Genomic DNA, 14,927 nt, shown 5'->3' on the forward strand with positions numbered 1-14,927 from the left:
TAAATAATTAAGCCATAGAACTAATTTAAGAACTGGGTGAACTTTTAGAACTCCGTTCTAAGTAGGTTTCAATTTTTCTTAAATGGGCAACTTGATATTTTTAGCACTTAGGAGCCTTGCCTACCAAAGTCCTTTGTTTTGGATTGATTTAAAGGACTCAGACCTCCACCAGCTTCAGAACACATCAGAAGAGGTGGCTGGAACCAGAGTGACACTGTCTAATGGGCTCCCCCAAGGCTTTCTGTTGGCACAGACCCGAGCTCCAGCCCCAGGCCTGCTATGGCCTGGCGGTGCAATGGTGGCGAGCCTATCATCTCTTGGTCTCAGCTTCTCATCTAGAAAACGGCAGCAATGCCTTTCTCCCTATGGCACTGTGGTGAGGGCTCAGTGAGCTAAAGGCCATGAGGTGCCTGACATGTGCCACATTAGCTCTTCACTTTTTGCCTTGTGTTCTGAAGCAATGGGCAGCTGCTGGTTGTCCACTCTGGAGCTAACACTGTGTGCTTTTTGTGACAAGATTTGAAGTAGGTGATTTCCCAAAACCACCTATTTCTCAAATCTGAGGTTCAGTTCCACAATGCTTCCGAGGAATGGACATCTCCCCAGATAACCGGTGGCTTACCTCTAGGAGAGGGGGGGCTGTGGTGCCGGAAGCAGGAGGCTCTGCGGTTTCCAAGGCAACCTCTGTTTGTTTCTCACCAGTCCTCCAGCCAGACTCTTGCTACAGATGAGTCACACCGCAAGTGTTTTGTTTGTTTCCCTTGGATAGAACTAGCTCAAATTTTTAATGGCTTCCGTCAAAGGTTAAAGAACATCTTCCCTTGCTAACACAGAAAGAAAAAGTTCCCTGTGTGGAATGATGAGTTCCCGGTCTACCTGAGAACAAAAACCTGGTCTTTAGTCTTAACATGTGGACAGATCACCCCATCATGCAGGTGTTCTTAGCCGGCAGCAAATCTGGAAGAAAATGCAAAGCTATGTCTTTTTAGATAAAGGTTTTATTTTTTCTCAAAATGTTACAAAAGTTATTTCTCCTGAATATCGGCAATGCATAGAGCGTTTATAAACTTATCCAGCAATGAATAAAATCTAGTTTAACACTGATCCACTCTGACCAACAGTTCTTTAACTCTCAGTGTTCCTCCTTTTCTTTCCTGATTTTAGTTCTTTGTTCCATCTTCTGCCACCCTGAAGTGTTACCCTGAAAAGTAGACCCCAACATTGTAATGGAAGGTGTCCATACTTAGCACCTACCCGCTCTCCTACACCACAAGGAGGCAGCCTAAGGCAGTATTAGTAAACCCGGCTGAGGACAAAATGAATGGGCTGTGGGAAAAGGGTCCCAAGTCTGCAAGAGGCAAAAGCACGAGAGTCTGACAGATGAAGAATTCACCTGCAGTTTCTAAATCACCCAGTGGTTTCTGTAAGAGAACTAACTCAGGTTTCCCAAGAGGGGCTGAGTGCTGTGTAGGCTGCAGGGGAGTCTCCTGCGAAGGGCTCCGTAGCTCAAACCAAAGGGGCATGAGACAGCTCTGAAAGCCCTACTCTGGGTACATATGACAAAGCCTGGGCCAGACCAGACCCATGGCACCACCTCAGCGTCACCCCTCTGTCCCCGGGCCCTCATGGGCAGCGCATGCTGCTTCTGTGCTTTCTTAGAGGAGATGCCGCTGCCACCACCTGGGCCTGCGTGGCAAGAGTTTGATGGGTAGCCACCCCCATCACAGCTTCTCAAATGGGAACAGGTGGGAGGCCGCTGCCTTCTTTTCCCTTTTGGTCTTCTTAGAGCACTTTGGCTTCTGCTCTTCTTCAGCCTCTCGGTTTTGGGGCCAGGAGGCCGCCAGGATCCTGGATGCTTCTGCTTGAGAGCTAGTCCCCTCCTCTTCATCAGAAGAGAGTCCACCACCTGCATGTGCTTGGGGAGCTCCTGTACCACTCTGGAGAGAGGGGGACAATGGAGGGGAAGGGCAGGCCTCAACCAGATGGAAGGGAGCAATCGGGGCAGCAAAGCCCCCAGCAACAGCCCTTCCTGGAGTCAGTAACTCAGGGAAGGCAGGGCACCGTGTGGGGCTGGGGGAGAGCTTTCCTCACACTGGGGCCTCTTCCAAGCAGGTACTAGATATCTTGCTCTGGGCTCAGTGCTGCCAAATGCAAAGATGTTTATGCAGGAAACTGCTCTCAAGGAGCATACAACCAAATCTAGGAGATCGCCAGGCCGGGGCTTTGCACATATTACCTCACTTCCGCACAAAAGTGCACCAATGTCTTCAACTGCACAGACCACCTCTCAGTGCCAAATGCTCGGGGGGGGGGGGGGGGGGGGGGCTCCCTGACCGTGGGGCCAGCAGGGTTGGAGAGTGAGAAATGGAGGGTTTGGATGCAGAAGGTGAAAGCACATGAGTGGATGGAGTCAACACAAAGCCTGGTAAAGGTCACCAAAGGGATGTGAGGGAGAAGCATGACAAAAATATTTTTTAAAGGCAACCTGCAGCATGTGGGGTTGGAGATAGGGAGAAAGCAGGTGTGGTTATAGCTATAACCAGCGCACATCTCTGCGTCTGCCCAATGCTGACTTCACCACAGAACTGTGCGGAGGGGCCTCTGCCCCTATGGGAGCCCTATAAGGGCTGCCCATCAACTTTGCACCTGCGCCCACAGGCTGGCCCAGGCCAGCAGGTGCCATGAGACGGGAATTGAATGAGCAACCCCAGGATGGGAGGATGGCCACAGGGAGCAGTGCAAGGCTATGGGTGGCGGGTCAAACTGAGAAACGCGGGACAAGGCTCATCCCTCCCTGGATGGGTTTAGCCCCAGATCAGACCCATGGCAGGTACACTGTGGTGTCAAAACATAAGCCATTTACGGGCAGACTCTGGGGCCGCGGTTCTGAGACCCCCTCTCCTGCCTGGGCTTCTTTCCAAGCAAGCCCCACTGACCTCGTCCCCGTAACGAAGCTTCAGCCTCTCCCTGATGAGCAGTCCCCTGGCCAGCAGCTTCCAGTTCCCTAGGGCCCGCTTCTCTCTTTTCTGCAGGCAACATGAAATGGATCACAAAATGTTAGGTACCTCCATTTTCAGGAAAAATGTAAAGATGGAACCTTTGAACATATAAAGGTGCAAAAGAAGACTTTTTAGTTAAGAAAGTTTCTCAACTATGCCAAGGTCATTTTACAATGACTGTCATTTATAAAGTGATGCACATAAAAGGCAGCAAGTCCGAAGCCTCTTTTTAGCTGTTAGCGACTTATACCATCTTCAAGGAGGAGGCCACACAGACTTGGGACCATGGGCAATTCCTTTCAGCAGAGGCAGGTGTGTGCCACAGGTGCAGCAGCCCCCAGAGCCAGGATCCAGGGACACAGTGGCCAGAGATGGTGGGCTCTGAGGTGCAGACAGGACCCTGTTTATCAGGGGCTAGCTCCACAGGGTGCCTTCCACAAAGTCCGAGAGCTGGAAATAGCTCTGGAGCACACGGCCTCTCCTTTTAACCACTCTGCAAGTGCAGTACCTGCCCCACCTGGGGGCTTGTGTGCCCCTGCCAATCTGCTTTTGCACGCACCTCAGCCCACACCCACACCCACCCTGGCCAGACTGCTCACCTCCTTCTCCCTCTTTTCAATGAGTGCCTGCTCATTTTCCCAGGCGGCCAGGAGCACGTCTTTGTATTCCTCGCAGACAATGTACCCATCAGTTCTGTAAGGATGCAACACGGATGGTCTTACCTGATCCTGCTGCCTGCTCTGGCCTCTCCCCTCTCCGTTGCGGAGGCCAGCAGGTGGCTCCTAAGCGCCCAGAGCCCTGATGGATTCCCTGCATCAGCCGTCCATAATCCCAGCCACAGCTACTGACAGACGCCACCCATGCAGAAGGCAGGCCTGTGGACTCCGACACCTTGTCTTCTTCCCCAGGCCTGCCTAAGGGAGCTGGGATAAGGGCTGCCCAACCCCACAGGAGGACAGAAGCCACCTGACCAGGAAGCATGCTGACACTGCTGGCTCACCCGTCACCACCCCCAGGAAATGGTTTTCACCTAGCATCACTAGCATGCTGTTTCATTAGTTCTGATGCCCTAGCATGGAGGCAGAGTAAAAGTGTGAAGGTAAAAGGTAAAGTGTTAAGGTTGACTTTGCAAATCCAGAGTAAAACCCAGATCATGGCCTCAGCCCCCACATCGACTTCTTGCCCCTTCTCCAGGATGTCTCACCCCACCTCCAGCCCCCAGGAAGGCCCCTCACGCACATGGGATGGGAGTAGCCTTTATGGAAGTCGAAGCCAGTGATGGCCTGCACACAGTCAATGTCCAGCTTACGGGCCACGCGGTGCAGGTTGGGCAGGTTCAGTTGGACACAGCCGACAGGCATCATGCTGGGCAGGAAGAGGTACACATTCCCAAATTCATTCCGGGGGACCTGCAGGGAGTGGCATACTGGGTCTAGACGGCTGCAGGATGAAGCAGGCTGGTCCTGACCCCACCAGGCGCTGCTGCCCTTACCTTGCCGTCCACAGCCACGGGTGGCTGGTACTCCTCTGTCTGCCACTTGCCAAACAGGCCCAGGTCATTTTGGTCCTGCAGCTGGGGCTCGGCGAGGCGGGCTTTCCGGGCCCGGTTGGAATAGCCCTTCACCATCTAGGCCAGAGGGAACAGCCAGTTTTCAAAAAGACTCCCACTTCCTAAGCACTTACTGTGTACTGGGCACTATGCTGAGTGCTTTACAACTGTGGCCTCATTTAACTGCCACAATGAACCCAAGACAATGTGCTTCTTATCCCCTGTACAACTCCTAGTACCACCAGCAACTCAAGTACTGCTACCACTAGCCAACCCCTCAGAGTGCTCCCTGCCCTAGGCACTGTGCCCAGAGCTTCTGTGTGTTAACTCAGATAACTTGTCAACAAACCCAGCAGGTAGGTTCTAACACTGTCTCCACTGGACAGATGAGCAGCCTGGGAGGTGTAAACCATCTCCTACGGCATGGTCCTGAGGACCAAAGTCATGCTTTTACTGGCCATACCATGTCCTACACTTTCATCACTGATAGGGTAACTGGGACTCAGAGATGAAGTCACTTAAGTCCCATGGCCAGGTAAATGACAAGGCCAGGATTTAAATTAGTAACCACCCGGGTCATGCACCCTGGAAGGCACTGACACTTTGGAACCCCTCAGACATTCCCTGGTGATGTCTAACAGCCACAATTGTCACTGAGGAGGACTAGCAAGCAGGCTTCGTAACTGCTACAAAGAGGAGTGGTCTGGGTGGGGCAGAAGATGGGCACTGGGCACACCAGCTGCCTGGAGGGTAGGGGTTAACAGGCTTCTCGTAAGGGATCACATACAGCCTCTATTCTATAACTTTTAAAAAACGTAAAATTTCTTGCATGATCTGAAAGATCCAACTTCCAAATTCCTCATTAAAGTAAGACATATTTATATGCTTTTCTCTTCCTCCAGTCTTTCTCAAGCCAGAAAGGTCTACCCAGGATGCCTTTCCTGGGTGTGCACTCAGCAGCCCTTTGTGCCCATGCCTCTGCCCCCAGCGCGCCCCCCAGTGGTTACCTTGTAGGGCACTTCTCCCAGCCTCACCACACGGGCTTGTTTCAGCCAGGTATCCCGGGAATGCAAGGTGTGCACACAATCCCTGTGGGGGCCAACAGGAGGAGACACATGGCAAAGTTCACAGCTGGCTGAAGGGGCACCAAGTGCATGGATGTACACCTTACACCACCTCCCAGAAGGGCCTCCCAGAAGGCTCAGCCCTTGATTCTCTCCTCAAGCCCTGCTCCTGAGGGAACCGTGGGACCTGCCTTCCCTGCTGAGCCAGGGAGCACTCATCTCTTCCTCAGTTTGCAGCCTGAACTCTGACCAGAGAGCAGGGTTCAGTGAGCAAGGGCACCAATTTCCCTTCCAGTGTGGCCCTCCAGCACCTGCCCCATCTGAGGCTGATTTTCAGCACAGTACTGTGCGCATGGGGTGCGTGCCTCCTCTGTGCCACAGCCTAGCAGGGTGATCATGCACAAGGCACTTTCCCTTCCTGACCCTCAGCATTGTCCTCTATTGAGGGATAATGAGCTGGGTCCTCTCTGCTTTGCCAGGCTGTGGGAGGACCACTTTCCAGGCACCGGAGCAGTGCTGCTCTGCCCACAGCATCCCTGTCCAGGCAGGGACCTCCACCCGTACTCCCTCAGCAGGCTGCACAGCTCTGATTGCCCAAAGGAGCAATTATGTCCTGGTCATGGTCTTCACACAGGAGAGGAGGGGCAGGTGGACACTGTCTGGACACGACAAGCAGAACAGCAGGGAAGTGGACACAGCCCTGTCAGAATAAATCTCAGCTTCTATCCACTTCGCACCTGTTAGGATGGCTATTATCAAAAAACCAGAAAATATGTGTTGGTGAGGGTGTGGAAAAATTGGAATCCTTGTACTCTGCTGGTAGGACTGCAAAACAATGCAGCCATTGTGGCATATAGTAGGTTGGATCTTCAAAAAGTAAACGCAGAATTATCATATGATCCAGCAGTTCTACTTCTGGGCATATACCCAACAGAAATGAAAGCAGAATCTCAGATATTTATACACCCATGTTCACAGAAGCATTATTCACAGCGGTCAAAAGAGGAAGCTACACAGGTGGCCATCCACAAACACCGGTCACAACACGACAAATACTGTTTAATCTCACTTTTATGGGGTCCCTAAAAGAGTTGAATGCAGAAGACACAGAGCAGCATGGTGACTGCCAAGGGCTGGGGGAGGGATGGGGAGTTACTTTTTGATGGGGACAAAGGTTCATTTTGGGAAGATGAAAAACTTTTGGAGACAGCTGATGGGTTGGTTGTACAGTATGATCAACATACCTAACACCACTGAGCGGTATGCTTACAGATGGTTAAGTGGTAGACTTTATGTTACTACCCAACAAAAACTGTCTACCTCTAATGCTTTCTCCTAGGACTGACATGGTGGTCCCTATGGAGGGCTGCTCTTTCTTTCCACCAGACCGGCTGCCCCTCAACCATCTGAGGAAGCCTCTGCCTTATGACTGCTACCTGGGCGGCCTCTACCCAGGCAGCTGGGCACGGGGAGCCTCTGAGGCCTCAGACTGTCCGTAACTGAGGCCCTGACCAGCACGACGCTTCCTGACATGGAACACAAGGCCCTGCCACAGCCCCTGCACAGAGGGTGTAGGGTGAGTCCATGCAGGACGTCCCCACTAAGAGGACTCATATCACCTACCCAAGTGATTGCCTTGTTTTCTCTTTCTTCTCCAATTTATTAAAAACATCTACTCTATTTTTTGGCCTTTCATTCCAATGTTTCAAAAAATCACTTCTTTTAGTTCTTTCTTTCTGTGGTTTTCTATCTTAAAAGTTCTGCTTCTAGGAGAACTGGTTGGCTTAGTTGGTTGAGCATCTGCCTTCAGTGCAGGTCATGATCCCGAGGTCTTGGGACCAAGCCCTACATCAAGCCCCACATCAAGTTCCCCCCTGAACAGGGAGACTGCTTCATCCTCCCTCTCTGCCCCTCCCCCTGCTCGTGCTCTCTCTTTCAAATAAAATCTTAAAAAGAAAGTTCTTCTTCTTTATTTTTCCCCCTCACCCTAAACTGACATTATTAAAATATTTTGTTTTAGGGGCAAGTAGGTGGTACAATCAGTTAAGCATCTCTTGATCTCAGAATCCTGAGATGGAGCTGGGCGTTGGGCTTTGTGCTCGGACAGGGAATCTGCTTGCAACTCTTTCCCTCTGCTCCACCTGTTCACATGCCCACATTCTCTAAATAAATAAATAAAACCTTAAAAAATTTTGTTTTAATTTTGTATATATTTTACATTCTTTTTCTAACTCTTATTCCCTTCCCCAGTTCTTTGGAATTTTTTTTTTTTTTTTAGTGTGGACAAAATATCCACAAAATATATCATCTTAACCATTTCTAAGTGTGCAATTCAGAAGCATTAAGTGTATTCACACTAAGTAACCGTCCCCATCATCTACCTCCAGAACTTCTCCATCTTCCCAAACAGAAGCTCCGTCGCCATTAAAACATCAATCACTTTAATTTTCCTGATCATATCTTGTATTCCCTCCTTTTGTGTATTTGTAACTTACGTATTAGGGGTGTATTTTTTATTGCCCCATGTAAACTTTGTTGTACTTTTAATTCTTCCCCCATAACTTTTTTGTACCTGGTCTTTTTTAAAAGATTTTATTTATCTATTCATGAAAGACCCAGAGAGGGGCAGAGACTTAGGCAGGAGAAGCAGGCTCCCTGTGGGGAGCCTGATATGGAACTCAATCCCAGGATCCCAGGATCATGACTTGAGCCAAAGGCAGACACTCAACCAAAGACCCAGGTGCTCCACATCTGCTGGTCTTTTAATCCTTGTTGTTTTCATCTTCAAGCTATAATACCTTCTACACACACACCACACAGGATGGCAGGCACACACCATAAAGCTCATCACATTTGACTAAAGGGCTGACGTAAGCAGCCCCTTGCCCCAGAAGGTTGCCAGTCCTGGGCCATCGGGAAGCCCACAAAGCCACTGGGCAGCCTCACGCACCTGGAGTAGACAGCTTCTCCACGACAGTACCCAAGGATGGCAGCTGTTTCAGGGTAGATGGCCTCGTATTTCAGGAGATGCCTCTTCAGGGCATACAGAGGGTGGTTCTTGTATGTGCCAATGACCGTAGGCAAAGGTTGGCCCAGGTGTTTTGCCTGGAACTGCAAAGGCCAGAGAGACCATGCTGAGCATGGTTGGAAGAGGAGGTGAGGTCTGAGGCAGGCGACCCCTACACCACCATGTCAGGAAACAGTGGAGCAGGTTTCATGAGCAACAATGACCATAACATTGCGTCTGCCGTATGGTACTAAGTAGGTTTTAGACACACTGAAAGCTACAGGAGCATAGAATCCTGTGGCTTGTGGCAACTCTGAAGAGTTACCTAACCTAGTCGTTCTCAGTGCTCAGACACCCTGACCAGCCCTGGCAGGTCACTGCCCACTCTAGTCCTCAGGGAAGACATGCAGCTTTCTTCTGGAAGAGGCCTCACCTCTCAGTGAGGCCATTGCTCTGCAACTTGGATCTAGCTGATCCTGGTCTCCCAGGAAACTCAAACGGGCACCATGTAACTCTTCATTTGCATCATGTAACTCTTCTGAGTCCACTGTCCCTAATACTTGTCTCAGCAGTTCTCTACGGATTCGGATTTCTCAGTGGGCAATTCCACTGTGGAATTCACATCCTGTTCACCAAGTTCTCCTGACCTTCCCCTGGCAGCTCTTCCAATACCCCCAGAAAATTAGCAAGCACTGGCCAGGTGAGGTGGCAGGGGGCGGAGCATGAACAGCCTCCACTGCCAATACTTTTGTTAGTCAATTTTGACACCATCTGCATGATCCCCACTCACCCTGTCACTTCTAAGTAAAATGGACCAGGAACACTCCTGGAGGAGATTCTCAATGCAGAATGAACTGCCCCACCACAGGGAATGCTGAAAAAACCCAAGCTTCACCTGTCCTCACAAAGTGGGACTAATTCGTTGTTGAATCCGGGCAAATGCCGAGCTCCACTGAACACGACTGTCAGGCACACGGAGCATGGGTCGGGGTGGGGGTGGGGGTGGGGGGTGGTGTCCCAGACACAAAGTACTGCTGTAGCAGCCTGCTTTCCAGGATACCTTCCCCAATCCCTTTCTTTCCAGATGACTCTTCTAGATCCAGGAAGGGATGTCTGTGTGTGTGCTTCTGTGAGTGTGCACGCAGGGGTGGGGTAGGGATACAGATGACCATTGCATTAATGACTTTTTCTTTCTTCCACTCAGTGCAATTTATGTGACTGCATAAAGTATTTAAAGTTCCAAATTTACAACTAGGAAACAACCTAAAAGTATACTGTATATAGCTTCGAAGCCAGATAGACATGGGTTCAAATACCAGGGCAGTTAATCTCTCAGGCCTCCATTTTTAACTGGCAAATTAAGACAACAGTCATCCCAGGTTTATAGTGCTGTGATAATTACATAAGATCACACAGAAAGATGCCCTCACACAGGGCCAGGCATATACAAGGTGTGCCAAGATGGGCCTTCAAGCCCATGGCAGCCGAGGCCTTACCTCTGAATCTTCCTTCTTCTCCCTCTCCACCAACAGGCTCTGGTATGGTCTCAAGGTCTCAGCCCACCACTTGGCATCAACCCGGCACTTGCGGGTCGCAGTCATCCAGGCTGGGTCGTACCTCTGGGTGACATCCCGGACCGAGCCATCACCGTCGATGCCCACCACGTAGGTCATGGGCTTGGTAGCATACTTGTAACAGGCCAGAGCCTGGCCCACCACACCATGCACACAGTCCACACACACCCACTTTTCCTCCTGCTCACAGAACACCTCTAGCCACTGGTCTACACCAGATGCTTTCCTTCTTTCTGCCCCCTCACCATCACTGGAGATTTTCTTGCCTTGCTTACTCTTACTGCTTGAAGAGCTTGTGGATGCTGCTGGAAAACCGGGATGCTTAGAGGGTCTTCCACTTTGGGTCCTGGAGTCAGTCCTGGACCCTACCTTTGTCCTCTGGGGGCCTGGGGCTCTTCTCTGCCTGGGAAGGACAGGTTCAGAATCCTCATCAGATGAATGATGTGCTTCCCCACTGGAAAGCTCGAAGTCAGAGCCACTGCTGCCTTTGTCACTTGCGCTCTCTTCTTTATAAGACACCCTGGAGGCCACCTGCCGCTCCCGGCCATACCGACGTCTCTGGGTTTCCTCCTCTTGTCCTCCTGCCTTGCGCTCTTCTTCCCCACTAGAGGAGGGCTCTCTCCGTCTCTTCCCAACTGCAGCTGCCTTGCCCTTCTTCCCTTTGGCACTTGTACTGCCACGGCTTTTAGAAGATGTGTCCTCTTGTCTGGTTCCTTTGCTGGTCTTAGGTTTGGTTTGGCCTTCTGCAACTGGGCTGGAAGTTTCCAAGGAGCTGCCAGGATCCTCTGCAGATCTCTCCGTGGTAGCTTTCTTTCCCTTAAACAATAGGAAATTTATCATGGTATGATAGAAAGCCTATAATCTGCCAGGGCTAAGTCACTGGCTACAGAACCAGCATCCACAGATGTCAGAGAGGGTCAGCTGGCAATCCTTTAGAAATATAAGAATGTATTCACGAAAATCTATAGCATCTTAGATAAGTCACAGTGTAACTCTTTCCACTCTAGAGATTGGCCCAAGAAAAGAGCACCAGAAACAGACAAGCCTGGGTTTCAACTCCAGTTCTGCTTCAAATTCATTAGGTGGTTTCAATTATACATTTACTTTACATTTTCTTAAATATTTATTATGTATATATAAACCTCTGAGTCTTAGTTTCCTCAGCAATAATACCCACCTTGCACACAATGTGTCTTGTGAACAAATATCAATACACTTAATAAACTTGCTTCATTAATAGAATGAAATCCACTTCTGGACCACTAAGTTTCAGAGTGCTAAGCCTCCTGCTTAGATGATGGCAGAACCCAGAGTCCTTCACCCACTACTACTCCACATGGCCAAGGAGGAGGAGGATGCGGCCATTCTGCTGTCATACAGCACTAAACCATGGGGGACCCGGGACCTCTCTCCAGACCAGGTTTAGGCTGCTGGAGGCCCACAGGTGTCCTGTCTTCCCAACACAGGGTTGAGCATGACAGGCTCCCAGGGGCCCACACTCCATGAATATCAGCCCTTAAAAATAGTTTAATGACCAATTTTTTTTTGTTGGAAGTCTGATAATTTCTCCCTCCCCACCAAGCCAACCGCTGTCCATGAGAACCCCACCTTTGCTGTAGGTAGCTTCAGAGGAAGTGGCTGCAAAGACAGCACCAGTCGGGTCGGGAGCTGCAGGGCCCGCAGGATCAATAAAAATATCTGCAGTGAAAAAGAATGACACATTTATCCTAAGGAAAAAACTGAGGATTTCACTAATTCCATGTTGTTTGTCATGGTAGTTTTTTCTAACAGAGAAAAGTTAGAAAGGACCAAACAATAGGAGCCCAGAACCCTGCATACTATTAAAAATGATGCCAAAGAGATTTATCTTTAGAGAAAAAAAAAAGAGAAGATGTTTGCTACATGGTAAAGGAAAAGAGAAGTTTGGTTTTTAGTGTGTAATGTTAATTTTTGTTAAAAAAAAAAAAAAAAGTATATAAACATATACGTGTATTTGGAAAAGGACCTGTTTTGGGGTTATAGGTGTTCACAGGTAATTTTTTTTTTTTTCAGCTTACCTAACTCTTGTATTCAACAGGTGTTTGTACTTGTGGTTAAATAAAAAATAAACGAAAGACCACTTTGAGAAGAAAAAGTAGAAAACATCACCACCAGATCTCCAAAGTCTATTCCGTTTACCATTTTCCCCACAAGGCTTTCTCCTGGAGGCTGCAGTTCTAAAAATTCTGTTAACCTGTAAGGAGTGGAGCCTCCTCAGGGGAACAAATGTCCAAAACAGGGACAGTGATAAAGCACATGATCAAGATCTTCCCATGCAGACCTCAGAGTCTCAGGAATTACTGCAATGCCCAAACAAGAGCGCAAGAAACAAGAGGGCAGGTTTTCTGCAAAACACCATGCTCTATCAAAAAAAATAATAATAATTAATTTTGCCTATTTCTTCTGGAGTTGAAAGCAGCAGGGGATGAAAAAACATCAAAGAAGCCCAAATTGAGGGACACTCTACAAAATTCCTAAGCAGTATACTGAAAAGTGTCAAGATAGGAAGGACGAGGAAAAACCCAGAAACTGCCAGACTGAAAGAGTTGAAGGAGTCATGATGGCTAAACAAAATTAGAAGTAACTCATGTCAACAGCCAACTGATTTTTAACAATGGTGCAAAGGCCATGCAATCCCCACTGAAAAACTGGTCTCTCCAACCAGTAGTGAAGATAACGACAACAAACAGCTGGAAGAATAGTCTCCTCAACATAGGGTGCCAGGACAACAGGATATCCTCATGCAAAAAGGATAGAGTTGAATATCGACCTCATGTCATATATAAACATTCACTCAAAATGGATGAAAGACCTACCAGTAAGAACTAAAACTGTAAAACTCTTAGAAGGAAACATACGGAAGATATGCTTCATGACCTTAGATTTGGCAATGAATTCTTAGATGAGACACCAAAAGTATAAGGAATAAAAGAAAAATAGAAAAAGCAGGCTTTACCAAAAGTAAAACTTGTGTGCATCAACAGACTTTCTCCAGAAAGGGAAAAGACAACCTCTGCAATAGGAGAAAATATGTGCACATCTGACAGGGGTGTAGCATCTAAAATATAGAAAGAATTCTCACAACTAAATAACAAAAAGATAAAGAAACCAATTAAAAAATGGGGATACGGGCAGCCCAGGTGGCTTAGCAGTTTAGTGCCACCTTCAGCTCAGGGTGTGATCCCTGAGTCCCGGGACTGAGTCCCACGTTGGGCTCCCTGGGTAAAGCCTGCTTTTCCCTCTGCCTGTGTCTCTGCCTCTCTCTCTCTCTCTCTGTGTCTCTCATGAATAAATAAATAAAATCTTTTAAAATAAAATAAAATAAAAAATTAAAAATGGGGATAGGATTTGAATAGGCATTTCTCCGAAGAAGAAATGGTCAATATGCACACAAGCACGATAACCATCATGAGCCACTAGGGAAATGTAAATCAAAGCCACCATGAACTACCACTTCATATCTATTAGGATGGCTGTAAGAAAAAAAAAAAAGGAAAACACAGTGTTAGTGAAGATCTGGAAAAACTGGAGCCCATGTCCATTGCTGGTGGGAATGTAAAATGGTACAGTTGCTGTGGAAAAGTCTGACAACTCTTCAAAAAGTTACACATAAAATGACTTAGCACTCCACTCCTGGGCATATACCCAAAAGAACTGAAAACAAGTACTCAAATAAATACACGTACACATATTTATGGGAGTACTCTTTACAACAGCCAACAGGTGGAAAGAACCAAAATGTCCATCAACTAATGGATGCAAATTGTGGTTTATCCCTACAACAGACCATAAAAGGGAACAAAGTGCTCACATGCTACAACATGGTTGTATCTTGAAAACACTACGCTAAATGAAAGAAGCCAGACACAAAAGATCACATATGATACTTCGTCCTCATGAAACATCCAGAATACATGAATCCACAGGGACAGAACGCAGACTGGTGGGTGCCGGGTGCTTGAGGGAGCGGAGGATGGAGTGGAATGGGCAGTAACTATTTAATGGGCACATGGTATCCTTTTAGGGTGGGTAAAATATTTTGGAAATACACACAGGAACAAAGTTTAGAGGATAACACTCAACTATCAGTGCTTTTCTCTGGGTGGTAGTATTATGGCAAAATTACTGGCCATGTCAGGTCTCTTAGACTTTTCAGAAAGAGGTAAGGGTGCCAATCATCTGGGCTTTTCAGGGCCAAGAAGTCTGGTCTCTTTCCCTAAACAAATAGAAAAGCTGGGTCTCAGATAGGAGTATATATAATTAATAAGAATCTTTCAGGGATACAGCTATATTTCTACCTCTATTTCTGGTAGACAGTACTCTCCCCACTGCCCAGCTGCCGGCCAGTGTCCCTTCTCAAATTAGAAGGTAAGGATATACGCTTTCTGATGACTTTCAGCAGTCAATGTTCAAAAAAGCATTTCCCTGGGACCTCTGAACATAATTTTTGAATAGTTAATGGAAACAATTCTAGAGCACCTGACCAAAAATTAAGTGCTTAATACTCCAGGACACCAACCAGTAGAAACAATGCAGGCTTTCCACCCACATACTGGTCCTGGACCTGACTCCAGTGCTTACCAGCGGAATGACCCTACGAAAGTTCTTTGGCCTCTCTGAGCATCAGAACCTATTTTTTATTTTATGAGGACTGAATAAAGAAGAACACATAGAACACTGGAATGGTATCTTGCA

The 14,927-nt window shown here is 48.1% G+C and overlaps 1 protein-coding gene across 1 annotated transcript in view; it reads right to left on the reverse strand.

Moving 5' to 3' along the window:
- Positions 1–980: 980 nt before the first annotated feature.
- Positions 981–14,927, reverse strand: part of XPC (XPC complex subunit, DNA damage recognition and repair factor) — a 29,551-nt gene continuing 15,604 nt past the window's right edge. The window contains exons 8-16 of the mRNA XM_072720210.1: positions 11,802–11,891; positions 10,116–11,009; positions 8,563–8,723; positions 5,556–5,637; positions 4,492–4,626; positions 4,239–4,408; positions 3,599–3,692; positions 2,937–3,026; positions 981–1,937 (exon numbers count right to left, since the gene is read on the reverse strand). Coding sequence (XP_072576311.1) covers positions 1,722–1,937; positions 2,937–3,026; positions 3,599–3,692; positions 4,239–4,408; positions 4,492–4,626; positions 5,556–5,637; positions 8,563–8,723; positions 10,116–11,009; positions 11,802–11,891 — 1,932 coding nt within the window. The 3' untranslated portion in view covers positions 981–1,721. The remainder of the gene's footprint in view (positions 1,938–2,936; positions 3,027–3,598; positions 3,693–4,238; positions 4,409–4,491; positions 4,627–5,555; positions 5,638–8,562; positions 8,724–10,115; positions 11,010–11,801; positions 11,892–14,927) is intronic.

This window comes from Vulpes vulpes, chromosome 9 (genome assembly GCF_048418805.1).
Source record: "Vulpes vulpes isolate BD-2025 chromosome 9, VulVul3, whole genome shotgun sequence".
Classification (NCBI taxonomy): domain Eukaryota; kingdom Metazoa; phylum Chordata; class Mammalia; order Carnivora; family Canidae; genus Vulpes; species Vulpes vulpes.